The sequence below is a fragment of the Paroedura picta genome, chromosome 2, assembly GCF_049243985.1.
Source record: "Paroedura picta isolate Pp20150507F chromosome 2, Ppicta_v3.0, whole genome shotgun sequence".
Lineage (NCBI taxonomy): Eukaryota > Metazoa > Chordata > Lepidosauria > Squamata > Gekkonidae > Paroedura > Paroedura picta.
This window is the reverse complement of record NC_135370.1, coordinates 82,820,062-82,837,276: the sequence shown is the minus strand read 5'-3', so window position 1 is coordinate 82,837,276 and position 17,215 is coordinate 82,820,062. Positions and strand designations below refer to the sequence as shown.

Genomic DNA, 17,215 nt, shown 5'->3' with positions numbered 1-17,215 from the left:
CAGGTGGAAGTTGATAATAACATCACTACATCAATTTTTGGTAACTTTTCAAAATTTATTTATGCTCCTCTCAACATCTGATTATGATCTCACTATGATTGTGCACATCACATGAATGAGATCTCTCCAGCCCTCCAGCAACAACTGTCATTGTTACAAGATACAGAACAGGCTGCAGATGTCTGGGCTGATGCAAGAAGGACTCATCTAAAGCAGAGAAGAAACCAGGAAAAGCATTTTTGCTTCTTACTTTTGCATATGTGTGTTAGATGCCTGCAAATGAAGACTCATCATCATCATCATCATCATCATCTTATTTATATCCCGCCTCCCCCCGGAGGCTCGAGGCGGGTTACATCTGATACTGCCAGATGAAGATGTCTTAGATAGCTTAATATGTATGCTTATTTTGTGTATATGCAAGACAATATTGTTAAACAGTATGTTAACTAAGCAGAACTTGTTTGAAATGCTAAAGACCTGCTACTGGAGTTATGCATAACCTCAGACCCTTACATTTTATGGTTGGCTGCACCTCCTGCACAGCCTTTTTATAATGGTCTCTTTCTCCCATGTCAGTCATTTTGTAGTTGCATCCAGAATCGTAGAATCATAGAGTTGGAAGGGACCTCCTGGGTCCCAAGCAAGCCTGTTCCACTGAGAAAGTGCTCTGTCAGGAACTTCTTCCAGATGTTTAGATAAAATTTCTTTTGACCCCCTGACACAATCTTTGTTGCCCTCCTCTGGACACGTTCCATTGGTTCTGGTCTGTCCCTCAAGGGCAAGAGAGAACAATTCTACTCCATTCTCTATATCAGTGGCCCGCAACCTTTTCCCGGTTGCGGACCGCTAGGAGGGGTGGGGTTGGAAGGCAGCCCGGGGCGCCACGCATGCGCGGCAGCCCTGCGCAAACGCGCATGCATGGAGCATGTGCGTTCACGCCCATCATGGGGCGCAAACCCGCACGTGTGAGTTTCGTGCATGCGTGGAGCTGCCGCACATGCACGTTTGCACTCCCCTAGTCTTTTGACTAAAACTTCCCCATACCTGTGAGCCAAAGGCCAATATATATATTGTTTAAATTCTGTCAAGAAGAATAGATCCTAGTGAAGGACTTCACCAGCAAACACTAAGTTGGAAAAACAACCACTGATAACAACCACTGATGAAAATAACTTTGAAAACTGTTTAAATCTGGAGTCCGTTTTGGTTGTTCTATTAAAAGAAGAGATAAGACATTTCTATTTACATTTATAGTTAAATTGTTTAAATGTTTATTATAGCCTAGGATAGGTTCTTTCTTCTGTTATTACACTCATTTCGAATTGTCCTCTTTTCATGAGCTACAGATGTCAAGCTGATGGGTCAGTAGTTACCCGGATCCATTCGCCCGCCTCCAGTCATCTGGCACCTTACCTGTTCCCCAAGAAATGTGATGGTACTGCTTTACTCTGCTCTGGTTTGGCCTCACTTGGAGTACTGTGTTCAGTTTTGGGCACCCCAGTTGAAGAGGGATGTAGACAAACTGGAGTGTGTCCAGAGGAGGGCAACAAAGATGGTGAGGGTTTTGGAGACCAAGACATATGAAGAAAGGTTGGGGGAGCTTGGTCTGTTTAGCCTGGATAGGAGATGACTGAGAGGGGATTTGATAACCATCTTCAAGTATTTAAACAGCTGCTATATCGAGGATCTAGCAGAGTTGTTCTCTCTTGCCCCGGATGGACGGACCAGAACCGATGGGATGAAAGTAATTCAAAAGAAATTCCATTTCAACATCCGGAAGAAGTTCCTGACAGTTAGAGTGGTTTCTCAATGAAACAGGCTTCCTTGGGAGGTGGTGGGTTCTCCATCTTTGGAAATTTTTAAACAGAGGCTGGATACCCATCTGACAGAGAGGCTGATTCTGTGAAAGCTTAAGGGGGTGGCAGGTTACAGTGGATGAGCAATAGGGTTGTGAGTGTCCTGCATAGTGCAGAGGGTTGGACTAGATGACCCATGAGGGCCCTTCCAACTCTATTATTTTATGATTCTATGATTACAGGACTTTTGGGAAGGATAAGATTCCTCACTCCTCTGAAAGAGAGGTAGAAGAATTTGGATTAATACTGAAGAAAGAAGCTTTCTAGCTCCTCTCTGTGGCAGGCCTGTAGATTCACATGTGCCTAGACAGAAGCCATGAAGATGAAACATGGGATTCAATAATATCTAGAAACATGATAGTCAGTGATATCTATAGATTAGGGACACTTGAACACAGGCTGATTTTGCTCTTTTTGTATTTGCTGGTTGACAATAATGGGGCCTAGATAAGGACACCCTTCTTAAAAAGACATACAGCCACTCCAAAGCAACAGTACATAAGAACCAATCAAAAGATATATGGATCTGCTGTGAAAGTAATCGATTTAATGGAGCTTCTCAGAAAAAAAACTGTACTGATATTGGAGACCAGGAGGTACAACTGCCTCAAGATTCACCGATGTATACTCCGAGGGAAAGACTACAACTGCACTTTCTATGCCAAAGGCCAATTGGACAGAACACAAGTCAACGGGAACAACAAGATGCAGCAAGCCTCGATATGAGACCCCCTTAAGAAGACTGGGGAACGGAAAGGAGAAGCAGTGGCTGAAATTCTTTCTCTCCCTTTTCTTTTCTTCTGCAGCCACACAGGCAATATAATCAGTTAAGAAGTTAATGTGGGGTCTAAGATCTTCTAAGTAAGCTGAATCTGTATTATTAAATCTATCTTCGCAGTGTTCCCCAGCCCAAAATTAAAGATTAACTAAAAGGAGACACCTAATGGAGTGGGTTTAAGAATAACTGATGAAGACTATATTTTACTGCTCATTGTAAGTCTATACTATTATGTAAGTGTGGGGTCTTAGATTTCCTATGCTAGCTGAATTTGTATTATAAAACATATCTCCACAGTGATTCCCAGTTTAAACTTAAAGCATAACTAAAAGGAGGCACCTAATCGAGGTGTAAATGTAACCAACGAAGACTTTATTTTACTATTTTTTGTATTAACTACTTATACTTATATAACTTATACTCATATAACAACTTATATATTTTTCTTCTGTACAACTAAGTAGGCCTCTTTTCCTAAATGTGGTGGAAATGTGGATGGCTCTAAGATTGTGTTAAGTATAAATTGTTTTATAAGTGTTACGGGGCACCAAAAATGACCGTTAAAATTGTTAAAAACTATGAGCCTAGGAGGTACAACTGCCTCAAGATTCACCGATGCATATTCTGAGGGAAAGAGTACAACTGCATTTTCTACGCCAAAGGCCATCTGGACAGAACACAAGTCTACGGGAACAACAAGATGCAGAAACAAGATGCAGCAAGCCTCAACATGAGACCCCCTTAAGAAGACTGGGGCTTTTCTTAAGTTAATGTGGGGTCTAAGATCTTCTAAGTAAGCTGAATCTGTAAATATATCTTCGCAGTGCCTTCTAGCCCAAAATTAAAGCTTAACTAAAAGGAGACATCTAATGGAGTGGGTTTAAGAATAACAGATGAAGACTATATTTTACTGCTCACTATTATGTAAGTGTGGCGGCACCAAATCAAGGAGGTGTAACTAACGAAGACTTTATTTTACTATTTTTTGTATTAACAACTTACACTTATATAACTTATACTCATATAACAACCTATATATTTTTCTTCTGTACAACTAAGTAGGCTTCTTTTCCTAAATGTGGTGGAAATGTGGATGGCTCTAAGATTGTGTTAAGTATAAATTGTTTCATAGGTGTTATGGGACACCAAAAATGACCGTTAAAATTGTTAAAAACTATGCAAACAAATGCTGGAAAGATGGTAACAAAGTAGGCTTCTCCTCCTAAATGTGGTGGAAACGTGAAAAAGTTTATAAGCTTTGGGCAAAAGTTCATACCATTGTGTAAAAGGGGATTGAAACGGGGAATTAAGTGTATTAAATGAAGAGCACAATCTATTTTTTTTGTATCAATAATGTAGATTACTTGTATTGTACTATCTTTATTCTTGGAAAATAAAACAAAAACTTTGAATAAAAAAAAATAATAATGGGGCCTGTTTTTGGTGGATTATTTGGCTGTTCCTGAGCAGTTGTAGTCTCTCCTCCATTACAGACCTGTGTCTCTTTCCCCCAATTGTGCCCCTTCATTCCATGTTCCCTCACCTCCCCCCCCCCCGGTGTCTTTTTAAAAAGTAAGGTTATCACATCATAATGCTGTAGTGTTGTAACATGCAAGACTTTTTGTCCCTGGAGGACTGGAGAAGGCATATCAGTAAATGCTGCATGAGGCAGCTGCTGCTTGGATTGGGAAGCAAGAGGACCTTGGCGCATCTCCTCCCCCATGCGATCTGACAGCTGTCCCAAGGACTGTCAGGCCCATCGGGGCCTGACACTGCCATGAGGCAGCTATCAGACTGCATGATGAGGAGAGGCACCAAGGTCCCCATGCTTCTCCTCCCTGATATGAGCTGCAGCTGCCTTGTGCAGCTAGGGCTCGAATTGGGGAGGAGAAGAAAAGGACCTTCATGCCTCTCCTCCCTGATGTGATACAACAGCTGCCCCCTGCAACATTGGGGAGGGACATGTGGATTTCTCCATGTCTGCCTCCCCCCTGTCCTTCAGAAGCTTGCTGCCTTCTCCAATCCAGGGATTTAAAAACAGGCTTGCTTGTTACAACGCTACAGCATTGTAACATGATAATCTTTTTTTTTTTAACCCTGGGGGAAAGGGGGGTGAGGGAATGTGGAATGATAGAGCACAATTCAAATACAGGTGCAAGCAGGCACCATTTTGCAAAAAAATATATACCTTTTTGGAATGGGGAAGGGAGCAAAGCATTATGGGAGGCTGCCACCTTCTGACCCCAATATGGAAAACATACAGTGAATTACAGCCTGTGAAAAGAGGGGAGGAAAGGCCAAATGCAGAAAGTAGAGTGCCAACCCACAATATCCAATCAAAGTCCAAAGCAAGGCTAAAATGAGGCATGTCTCCTAATGTGGAAATGGTCTAAGGGAGTCAGTTTCCACAATTTATGGCTCCAGGGGAGAATCAATTTCCATTATTGAACCCACCAGAAACAACCTGAGAACCAAAATTTAATTAAGCTCTACCATCACAGCCGCAAAGCTATTCTGCAGCTGTTTGAGGAGACAGATAAAGAAAACTCAGGAGTCACAACAGCTGCCATGCATAGTATGTTTGAGAGGTGGTTTCCCACTGCAGCCATTTATTTATGTAACTATTTTTCTACATTTAAGTAAGAAATTGCTTTACTAGCTGGTTGGCTTAAATATTCTTCTGTCTCCTGAAATAATTAATTAGAGCAACACCCACAAAAGCCCAAAGCTAATCAGATGGAGTACCATAAGGCAGAATTAAAACTTTTTAAAAAAGGAACTTTGAATAGTCTCCACGTTTGTAACCCCCAAATTCCTATGACCATTAGTCCATTTGAATCCTGCAACCCATATTACCAACTTTCCAGGATTTGGAAAGGAGGAAGTGGGCAGAGGGAACGCAGGAAAGATCTATGACTGTCAGCATCTTCTACAGACTGATTGCTAGATCCATGTTAATACAGCTTATAGTTTTTAAAAAGAACTGGCTACTACTGTTTCTTAGCAGTTTCTTACATCATCTTCTACTGTTTTATATTCTCCTTTTTATATTAATGTTTCACAGTTAGATCAGTCAAGAGATAACTTTAGTTTCAATCCCAAAAGTCAAAGAAGGGTTTCCAACATTCAGAAAAAAACCCTGAACACTTTAATCTGTCATCTTCAAGTAGAATACTTTCTATTAATCTTGATTAAATAGTCAGATTTAAAATGAAACTGAAATGCTTTTTCCCCCCTTCCTAGACTTGCACCCAACATCTGGGCAGAGTTAATATCATACATTTATTTTGTGAAGTACATGATCTACTATGAATTCAAGTAATGTTACTTTTAGATCTACTGGGTTGAGTGTTTGCCATCCACTATATTTTTAACCCCAAACCAGTCCCACCAAACACATACTCGGTTTGTGTAAGTTACATATTTATCTGTGCATTTTTAAAATTACCTTATACAGTTCTTTTCCTTCATGGTCATTAACAATTCCTCCAGATACCATAAATTTAAGCGTTTCAAAAGCAGTGTTTAGCACCGTTTGGACTGCTTGCTTAGTTTTCACAGCAGTAACAATTTCTGGATACTCATGCTGCATTAGTCCTACAACAAAAATATTTAGTTTTCATGCACAAAATGCTTGGTGACAGTTCACCACTAGACTACTAGAAGCACATCTTAGGGAACAGACATTTTCTATCCTCAGATATGAGCCACATCATTCAGAAAGTATGCTGAGGTGAGTGTCTCTCCTTGTCACCTCAGACAATAGCCGTGCGCCTTACTGAGCAAGGAAAGCAGGGTAGTAGCTGGGGTATCCTCCTTTTTTGTTTTAAGAAAGGAGGGAAGAGGAAGACAGTTGCCTTTATGCTTATCTTGAGCTTGAGGATGCATCTAAACAATATATGTGAGCCGGATCAGTGGGCTCAAGTGGAAATAGGCAGTGGGAAGCCTTATTTGCCCCTTGGAGAAACCTTTCCCTAATAGTGCTCCAAGCGGCACCAACTGACAAAATATTTAAGATGTCCACAGGAGTATGAGTGAATGAGACAGGTTCCAGGGGATACCCAGCCTGGCTCACATCACTTGTATTATTTAGAAGATCCCTCAGGAATGTGCCTTTTTCCTGCAGTTAAGCTGGTAGGGAGGAACTCTTATGGTTTCATGGGGGATTTTGGAACATAATTTTCCAAAATCAACTGAAATAAAAAGCTTACTGTTGACTTCACTGCTTTCCTAGGACAGCCAGGAATTATAAAATCCAATGCTTCAATGTCAGAAGAGAGAGTATACAAATCTTCTGACATAAATTGATATAGGAGGTGTCTTCCAAGACCCCTGGCAGTATGCACGTCCCACACACCCCATCTACATGATAAATTACCATTGTCTGTGCACTCTTGTTCACACAGTTACAGTGTCTGAAAACAGAATAATAATAATTTTGATTCTACAAACTATAGAGTTGGATCTGGAGAACAGTACTTTTTATAGTACCAGATTTTTTTTGTGATCAGGCCCAACCCCATCGTAACCAGCTGGTGGTGGAGCCAACTATTCTTTCTAAACATTACAAGTAGATACAAGGACAATGCTTGGGTATCTATATCATATCACTTTAAATGTTCCCCAGAATTTTGTTTAAACTTTGGATATTTGGACTAAATAAATGTAAATGACCTCAACAGATATAATAACCACAACACAGACATTTCTAGTGTAAGATATCTCTATAAATGCTTACCTAATTCCTTCATGGCTTCTTGCTTGTTCTTATCAAATATATTTTTTAAATCCTGTTTTTCAAAAAAAGGTAAACATATATTTATGTCCATAAAAATACAGAATGGTACTGGCTAGATATCAGAAATCACAGAGTAGTTCAGCAGTGGAATATGCTGCATAAGCAAGTGGTGAGCTCCCTCTGACTGGTAGTCTTTAAGCAGTAGCTGGACAGATGCTTTAGGATGATCCTGTACTGAGCAGGTGGTTGGACTAGATTGCCTGTGTGGTCTTTTCTAGCTCTATGATTCTAGAGGCATTTCCATACCCGTTAAATGTAGTGTAATGTTTGCCAAAAGAAGTTACTATATTCTGGCCCCTCTGTATGATGTCGCCAGTATCCAGTACCTGGGCTTGCTACATCCTCCATTTTAAATCACGAGTTCAGGAACTGCATAAAGTGGATGCACCAACCTATTTAGCGCTAGCTGCTGGAGAGCAACCAGCAGGCAGCCAGCAGAGGGAAGGTATGGAGGCTCGAATGCGCTAAAATCACCTGCCTCATTCTGCCCTCGCACCCGCCTCCCTCTCCCTTGTTCCTTTTTAAAAATTGCTAGCTTCCTGGAGCAATGAATAGGCGGACAAGCGCGCAGGCAATGCCAGAAATGAAATAATATTTTCCAAACTTGTAACACAAAGCATGTCTCTCCAAAGTTTTCTCTCCCCCAATCAGGAATGAGATTAATTTTTAAAAGTATCAAAGGACTTGTGATCGTATAAGGCATGGTGTTCAAAAAGCACTATGCATTCATGATTCTATGCATAGGTGTTTCAATGGAGAAGTGTGATTTTAAAAAATGAGTGGGCATCACAGGATCTTTAAAGCATGGAGAAATGGGACTGGTTGACTGGAATGATTGACAGGTGGAAGCACAGTGGGTATAAGGCGCATTGCATTCTCTCACCATTTCCAGCAGCAGATGTGAAGGGTAAGACACGTGAAAAGAAGGTAGACAAAGACAGGACAGTAAAAAGGTGAGGAGCGGCTGGGAGGTGCGATAGAATTTAGCACTTTGCCTTTCAGCTGGTGTAACGCTGTTTTTGCTGATGTGCGGAAACTGCCTAAGGAAATATATAACTAAAGCAAATAAAGAATATAACAGGTTGGTGAGTGGAAGGAGAGAAGGAATCAGGAAAGGGTGAGGATCTGAGAGTTGTTGGGAGATGTGGAATAGGAAATAGTGTTGGGAAGGTGGTACAGTGGAAATTGAAATAAATCTCTAAGTCCTTGTCCCGGATCTAGTGCCGGCCATGGAGATACTAGGGTTCTTGCAATTTGTTGCCAGTCCTACTCATAAGGCTGGTCACACCCTCGATTTGATCTTTGGCGCAGGTGTAGCGCTAGATCTGGTGGCGAATAACATCATTCCATCACATTCACAATCTCTCTCCCAGCACAATTATTTAGAGTAATTAGGTCTCTCACTGCCCTCGAGGAAGGGCGTCAAATGATAAGGAAATTGGATTTAAGTTGTGCAGCTTTATCGAGCTATTTTGCAGACAAAGTTCTGTCACTCCGCCATGATCTACCTGCCATGATAGATTTGGTTAGTGAACTGGCCATCACGGAGGTTAGTGTTTGATAACTTCAAGTGGCTCTCTTTAACCAAATTGGACAAATTTCTAGGTTCAGTGAGGGCAACCACTTGCCCCTTAGATCCCTGTCCGTCTTGGTTGCTCAATTCAGGCAACCAGCAGATAGGAGGTCCCTTGAGGAAGATTATCAACCTCTCCTTGACATCTGGAGAGTTCCCCAAAGGGCTCAAGGAGGCAGTGGTGCACCCTTTACTGAAAAAACATCGCTGGACCCATGGGACCCCGCCAGTTACTGCCCTGTCTCGCATCTTGCATTTCTGGGCAAAGTAATACAGCGGGTCGCAGCGGATCAGCTCCTAGCATTTCTGGAGGAAACTTCGGCCTTCGATCCATACTAGTCTGGCTTCCATCCTGGCCATGGGGTGGAGACCACACTGGTCGCCCTGACGGATGATATCTGGTGCCAGCTGGGCTGGGGTGGTTCTGCCGCACTTGTGTTGCTAGATCTGTCGGATTCTCCCCAAATACATTTTCCAGTTGTTTGGAAGCAGTGGCTGGATGGCTCAGGTAGAGTCACCTGAAACTCAAGCCCTCCAAGATTGAGGTCCTGTTGCTGGACAGAAGAGGGCAGGTTCAGGAAGCGCACCTCCTATGCTTGGATGGGGTACAGTTAACACCTGCACCAGTTGCCAGGAATTTGGGAGTGACCTTTGATGCTTCCCTTTTGATGGAGGCTCAGGACATGAAAGTAGCCCAGACAGTGTTTTTCCATCGGTGCCAAGCCAGGCTACTAGCACCCTACCAGTCCTCGAACCACTTGACCACAGTGATCTATGCAACAGTCACTTCCAGCCTAGACTACTGTAACTTGCTCTACACGGGCCTGCCCTTGTCTTTGATCCAGAAGCTACAGCTGGTACAGAATGCGGCTGCCATGGTCTTTACTGGGACATCGTGGAGGGCCCATATTCAGCCGGTACTTTGACTGCACTGGTTACCAATCTGTTTCTGGGTCAAGTTCAAGGTTTTGGTATATAACCTTTAAGGCTATATGCAGTCTGGGTCCTGTCTACCTGTGGGACCGCCTGGTTGCTTATGCCCGCTACAGGACTCTTCACTCTGCAGGTATGAACTTACTGGTATTCCCGGGTCTTTGTGACGTTCGCCTGGCCTTTACTCAGGACAGGGCCTTTTCAGTCCTGGTCCCAACCTGGTGGAATGAGTTCCCGGAGGAGTTAAGGGCCCTGCCGGATTTGTCAACTTTCCACAGGACCTGCAAGACGGAGCTCTTCCGCCAGGCATACGGTTGAGGCCAGGGCGGGGTCCCTGATATTTGATCTAGGATCCCCCATGTCCATCTGACTGATCTGATACCTCACTCCCACCAGAAGAATAGTAGGAAGATTGTCCCCTGGCTGGATGAGGCGAGGATATAGCTAGTGGATTTTTCACCTGCCGCATAGTAGTAGTAGTAGCTATAATATTATTAAGGGAAAAATTATGGGGTTTTATTGTGCTTTTATTCTTGTATTGTTTGTAAACCACCATGAGCCTAATTGAGAATGGCGGTATATAAATCCAAATATAAACAAACAAACAAATAAATATCACACTGCATCCTATCAACCAGCATCACACAACTGGGGCATAGTTTTCTTAGAAAGAAGTTGTAGTGGGAGGAAAGGACGGAAAGCTGAAGACAGGGAGAAGATAAAGGGAGGCTGGTGGGTGGATCAGTGGGAAGGAAAGGATAAAACAAAAAGAAAAGTGGGGGATGATATGATGGCTTTGACAGAAAAAAGAAGATGGGAAAATGAGATGTTTCCTGCAAGTCCTCACAGGTCCCCTGCTTGTAATATCTATTTTTCATTGGTTACAGTAGAGCACTTTTAATTTTTAAAAGTTTATTTCTAATTCCATATTGTTTTAACTTGCCATCTCCCAAAAGGTTACAGCAGTGAAAAAGGTATTGAAACAAAGAGAATTATGAATAGATTCCAGCTAAGAAACCAGGTTAGTATTACGTTAATTTTCACTCTTTTTTGAAATAGCAACATGTCAGTTCAAAGTGGCCTTGAGTGCCTTTAATTGCAATAAGTAGTCAATAGTTTTTTTGCTTGCTGTCTGGTCACCTTTATTTTTTATTTATTTTTTTTAATTTTTTATTATGGTCATTGACCATCATCAAAGTATCTACAGACCACATACATTATTACAGCGTTTTAACAGGACATTCGGCACCAGGGAGTTAACAAAGGCACAAAACATTAATACAGCATTTTGACAGTCAGGTCATTCAGCATCAACAGTAACCAAAGATTTCTGCACTCTGCTAGCAGTATAGCAAAACTTTACCACCATGTAAGAAACAGAATTATCTTTATCTGCAAGCAAGATGTTAATTAGATGATCATCTGTAAATCCAGGAAACCTTGATATCAAGGGCAAGATTAAACGGCTTCTGGTAACCTTATAAAAGTCACAGTATAATATAATGTGGGCAATTGATTCAATTACACCTGAATTGCAAGGGCATAATCGGTTCTCTATGGGCACACGCTGCAGTCTTCCACTTAGCAGTGCTGATGGAAATACATTGAACCAGGCCCTCGAAAAAGCCCATCAAAATTTAGTAAAGGTGATATAAGTTAGATATGGTGCAGTAGAAAATCCCTCCCAGGACTTTAGTAACCTATTGTCAAGCGCAGACAAAACTCACAAACAAACTTCTATAGAAAGAAAGCTTTAATTGGAAGTAGATCTGGTCACTATAACATTCGAAGTCAAGACTGTTTGATACTAGGACAGCAAGCAGTTATCAATACATTTCACCTGCCCAAACCTAAGTGTTCCCAAGGGAGGGGGAAACCCCTCACCCAGGTGCCATCCCAGGCTTCCTGCCAAGGTGTTGAAGTTAGCACGGCCTTGGTCAGGCCGGCGCCTCAGGCTAGCAGATAAGATGTTTACAGGAACTGGGCAACATTGTTTGACAGTGGGGAGACTATGCAGTGTGAAAATGCAAGGATCAAAGGAGGGAGGTGGGAATCAAAGGAAAACTACAGGCATAAGCACCCTGGTTACATGGGAACATTTCTGTAAAGGCACAACACTTCAAGATGGAGTCTCTTATGTTCACTGAAAATCCAAACATGGCAGAGAGCAGGGACTGATCCTGACACCAATATGGGCTTGGGAGTAGGGCAATCTCATTTTGCAGCTCAATATCCATAAGTTGTTGATAGACCAGATGTTTTGCTTGCCTGTGCCCTGTTTCTAATAGATGATCAGGAGCTAAACCAATTTTAAGAAGTTTGTTAATTATTTCTGTATACTAAGTGGGTTGTGGGTTAACTGACAAGAAAGAAGGAATAAGGCCTACAGGTTGAAGATGATTTTTTAGCCAATAGTTAATTATTGTTATCCATGCCCTGGTCTCTACTTTTGTCAACCCTGCCTCCTGCTGGAGAACTACATTGGCTGTACACCTTGGGACATTAAAGAGGGCTCTTAGGAAACCTGCTTGAATTTTCTCTAAGGGAGCAAAATTAGAGTAAGGGGCTAATTGGGCACCATATGTAAGTTGAGCAGTGATTTGGCTGAAAACAGTTTGATTGCAGCAGGAATGAAGCCACCACCCTTAGTTCGATAGAATCTTAAGATAGCCGCTGCACTCTTCAGAGCAGCGTCAGTTACTGAGTGAATATGAGCAGTTTGCTTTCCATTATACTGGAAGATCGCACCAAGATATTTGAAGCATTTAACCTGCTCAATACAATGTTGGTCAATATGCCAAGTAAAAAATGTTGCCCTGTTGTTAAAGCACATAATTTTTGTTTTGGTATAATTGATAACTAGGTGTTCCTCCTGGCAATGCAAAGCCAAAACTTCCAAAGCCCTTTTCAGGCCTATTCTGGTCTGTGAGAGAATTACTGCATCATCAGCATACATAAGTATGGGTAACTTTTGTCTGCAAGTTTAGGGGCATGAATGTCTGAGTTCTTTAGACATTTGATTAATGCATTAATATAGATATTAAATAAAAAAGGAGCCAGAATACAGCCCTGTCTTACACCTTTCTGTGTAGGGATCGAGTTGGTTAAATGACCCTTTGGACTGAATCTGACACGAAGACTTGTATTTTTGTGAATTTTATAAAGTAATAGCAAAAGCCGTTTATCAATTGTTGAGTTGGATAATTTTGACCATAGAAGAACTCTAGATATTGAATCGAATGCAGATTTAAAGTCAACAAAGGCCACAAAAAGATCTCTTACCAGAATACACATACTTGTCAATTAAGTGCTGTAAGACTAAACAATGATCCATAACTGATCTGCCATGCCTAAAGCCAGCCTGTTCTTCTTCTAAGAAACCTTCCTGATCAAGCCAATCACCCAATCTTAAACTAAGGTGTTTAGAGTATAATTTACTGATTATGCTAAGGAGACTTATGGGTCTATAATTGGCCGGTTCTTCTCTACTGCCTTTCTTAAAGATGGGAACTATGACTGCAAGACCCCAGTCTTGGGGAATCTGAGCTGTCTGATCAATGTACATGAATAAGAGGGCTAAAATTGGGGCCTACCAATCTACGTTTGATTACAATAAGTCTGGAGGGATGAAGTCACTGCCTGGGGCTTTCCCACTCTTTAATTGTAGAATTAATTGTTTAATTTCTTGAGATGCTACTGGTGGCCATTGTGGTAAACAATTAGTTGGAAAATCTAGTTGAGTGTGTAATTGATGTTCACTATACAGGCTAGAGAAATAAAGTTCCCAAGTCTCAGCTGTGATTGTATTTGCCATGTGACTTATTGCAAAGTCAGAGCAGGTAGATGTTAATCTCCAAAAGCCCACAGAGTCCTTGTTCTTGACAGATCTAATGATAGATGCCCAATTCTCATGGACTGCTGCTTTCTTTTTGTTCCTTAAAAGAGTTTTGTAGCTTCTCTTTTTTTCTATAACTTCTAATTTAGCAAGGTGAGATGGCTTAGCTTTGAAAGCAGCAGAGGATAAAAGAAGATCTTTCTTAGCATTTATACAATCCTGATCAAACCACTTTCTTGAGGGTATCTTTACAGCAGTGGAGGTTGAGCCAGGCCTAGATAGTAGTGGTTTCAGAGTCTGGATGAGTTCGTTATATACCTTAAGGATGTCAAAACTGTTGTCTAATTTTCCTAAAAATCTGGAGTATACCTCTATGCCGTGCTCTGAATTAATCCACTAATTTATAGCATTATTTAACTGCCAATTCCATTTAACTTTTAGTCTCCCTGATTCTACTGAGCCATCAAGATGGCTGTAGACAAAAGTTCTAAGAGAAGGGGCCTCAAGGTTACAGAACAGAGTAAGAGGGAGATGGTCACTTTCCAGTCTTGGGACTATTACAAAATTTGTTATCCTTGTTGCCAGATCATGGGATACCATTACATAGTCTATAGTAGACAGTTTAGACCCAGACCAAAAGGAGAATTGCCCAGGGCAATCGCCTGGAGCAGCTCCATTCAGTATAAATAAGTTTAATTTATTGGCTGCCTGGGCTAAGCAAAAACCCAATAAGTTGCTCACAGAATCTAAGGAACCACGAGGGGGGAAAAGTTGCTCACCTTCTGTGTCAAAAGGCCAAGAGGAGAATTTGTTTGCAAGTAGTGTGTTATTATACCCCATCCTTGAGTTTAGATCACCCCCAACAATTAGCATGGCAGTTGGATATTTTAAAGCTAGTTGGAAAATATAACATTCCACTTCTCCCCACAGAGATTTGGTCTGTGCCTGTAAACGCTGGGGAGGTAAATACAAGTTAATGCAGAGTAACTGGAACTTATTAAAATGCAGCAATGTTGCCACTACCCAATTAGCATAAAATGGTAACTTGAGGACTTGCACTTTCAGTCTCATGAAGATAAAGATTCCTAAACCTCCCCGAGGTCTTCCACCCTTAAAACTTGGAGTGGCCGCTGTCAAAACTGAATGTTAATTAGAAATATCAAAATCATCTATCATCCAGGTTTTCTGCAAGAATATAACATCAAACTGAGATATATATTTTATAAAGGGCCCATCTAAGCGTTTTGAGTGCCACCCAGCTACATTCCAGCAAACCAAGCTGCAAGGTGTTCATTGGGAGTCATTCATTACTGATATTATCATTTTGTACATTAGTTCCATTAATTCCATTGCCAGAGCGAGACATAGTCAGAGGGAAGTTCTGGGCAGGTAGAATCATCTGGATATCTTCATCCATTTCTTGAGGTAGCAGTTCATGTTCATCACTTGCTATTCTATTTAAATCGCCATCAGAATCCAAGAAGATGCAGCCATTTTTGCATACAGCAGCCTTGTCCTTCTCAGTGCAAACTTTTGTATTGACCTCTAAGATAATGTTAGTCAGTTTGGTCTCAGGCACCTTCTGCTGTATTCTAGGGTAGTGATCCCCAACCTGTGGGCCACGGACCACATGTGGTCCTTCGACTAATTGGAGGTGGGCCGCGAAGGACGCCTTCTCCCCCCCCCCGGCCCTTTACTTCATCCCCCCGGCCCTTTACAACACACTTCGGGTGTCATTGTCTCCCATCACTCCCAGATGGGACTATCACGTTGCAGAGAAACAAGCGCAGGGTTCCCATTGATTTGTCATTGTCATGAGTTAAAATTTCCATGAAAATAAAATGTTCCTTAAGTTCATTGTTGTGGCGTGTCTGTATCTTATTTTGAAGGGATGTTTAAACATTACCATAGCGATCAGAGAGCGTTAAGGCAGTGGTTGAGAGTAGAGGAGTAAACTACCCCCCCCCACCGGGCCTCAGTAAAAGGCCTTGAGTGGTCTCCGGTACGACCCATTATGCACGGGGGTTTTAGCGCACATTCGGGGTGGAATGGCGGCGAAAAAGCCGCGTCAGTGAAACGCGGAAGAAAGCGCAGCTTCCAGGTGAGCGGGGCGCAACCAGAAGCGGCGCCCGGATCGGCGCGTGCATAATCGGTTACTCTGGGTTTTGCCGCCGTCGCGCCCCGCCCCGTGCATAACCGGTATGCGTCGCGTCTTCCCCCTCCGCGTTTTCCACGTGACCCGAAATCGCCATTTCGGCGGCCGTGCATAATGGGCCTACAAGGTGTTGAGTGGTCCCCAGTGAGTGGTCCCCGGTGATAAAAGGTTGGGGACCACTGGACTAGATGACCCAGGAGGTCCCTCCCAACTCTATGATTCTATGATTCTACTAATGCAGTCCCTAGGTCCGTTCTTGATTGTTTGGGCAGGTCTGTCCATGAAATTAAGTCCTTCTGATGCTTAGCCTGCAAAACATTTTCTTGAGCAATAATCATTGAGAAGTTAGAGTTGGAGTTAAAGGTGTTGGAGTTTTGCAGCTTTGGAATTAAGGAAGATAAAATTAAATTGTTAAAATCCCTTTAGAGTAGAGGAATGATCTCTGTTGCAGTAATATTGCTGGGATCTTTGGGCTTTCAAAGGTAAGCAAAACTCTTTGTACCTGATTCTGAATGTTAAGTGACTCTACTGTTTTTAGTTCATTCAAAGAAAAGTTCTTCCTAGGGAGAACTCTTAAATGCTGGTTAATGCACCATTTCAAGTTCCATAATAAAGTCTGACCTCTGAACTTGTAGATGGTGAGGCATATTTTGCATGGCTGCCACTTTAGCTGAAACTGGCAATCCTCTGGTTGCTGTTTCCAAGCTGGTTCCTTTATATTCTTAGACTTGCAAGGTGAACCATTCTGTCTTTCAGGATTTAGTCCCATCTGGGTTTCAGTGGCCCTGGATGGTTTGGTTAATATCTGAGTAAGTTGATCAACCTTGGCCTCTACTAGTTTTATTCTATTGAAGATAAGTTCAACGGTTTTTGCTGTCAGACTAAAGGGGTCATTTTTGATGTTATCTGCCACACTGAAGTTATCTACTTCAATGTCAATGCCTTCAGTTTGGAGCAGAGTAGATACCTCTTTCCTTTCTTCGCTGTAATTTTTGATAGAGACACTGCTATCCGAAGGAGCAAAATAGTTTGATGTTGGAACAGCATAAATTGTGGCAGAATTATTTGGTACAAGGAAGTCATCAATCTTAGATTGCTTAGAGACAGGAGATGGGGATAAATCAACAGGATCACGGCCCCTTTTATTCCGGCCCATCTTCAAGGCGACAGAATAAGAGTTGCAATAAGAGTTACAACAACTCAGATTAGCCAACTGCTGGAGTAGCTTTTACAAATAAATATCACCCCAGTCCTGTCCTGAATCAAACGCAGACGAAAATATAA

General features: G+C 42.0%; 1 protein-coding gene across 3 annotated transcripts in view; it reads right to left on the bottom strand.

Annotated features, from left to right (window-relative positions):
- LOC143829830 (solute carrier family 9 member C1-like) overlaps positions 1-17,215 on the bottom strand; it is a 188,666-nt gene that overhangs the window by 68,595 nt on the left and 102,856 nt on the right. For all 3 annotated transcript variants that reach the window (XM_077321296.1, XM_077321297.1, XM_077321298.1), the window contains 2 exons: positions 7,376-7,427; positions 6,086-6,234 (listed from right to left, as the gene is read on the bottom strand). In XM_077321296.1, the coding sequence (XP_077177411.1) occupies positions 6,086-6,234; positions 7,376-7,427 (201 nt within the window). The remainder of the gene's footprint in view (positions 1-6,085; positions 6,235-7,375; positions 7,428-17,215) is intronic.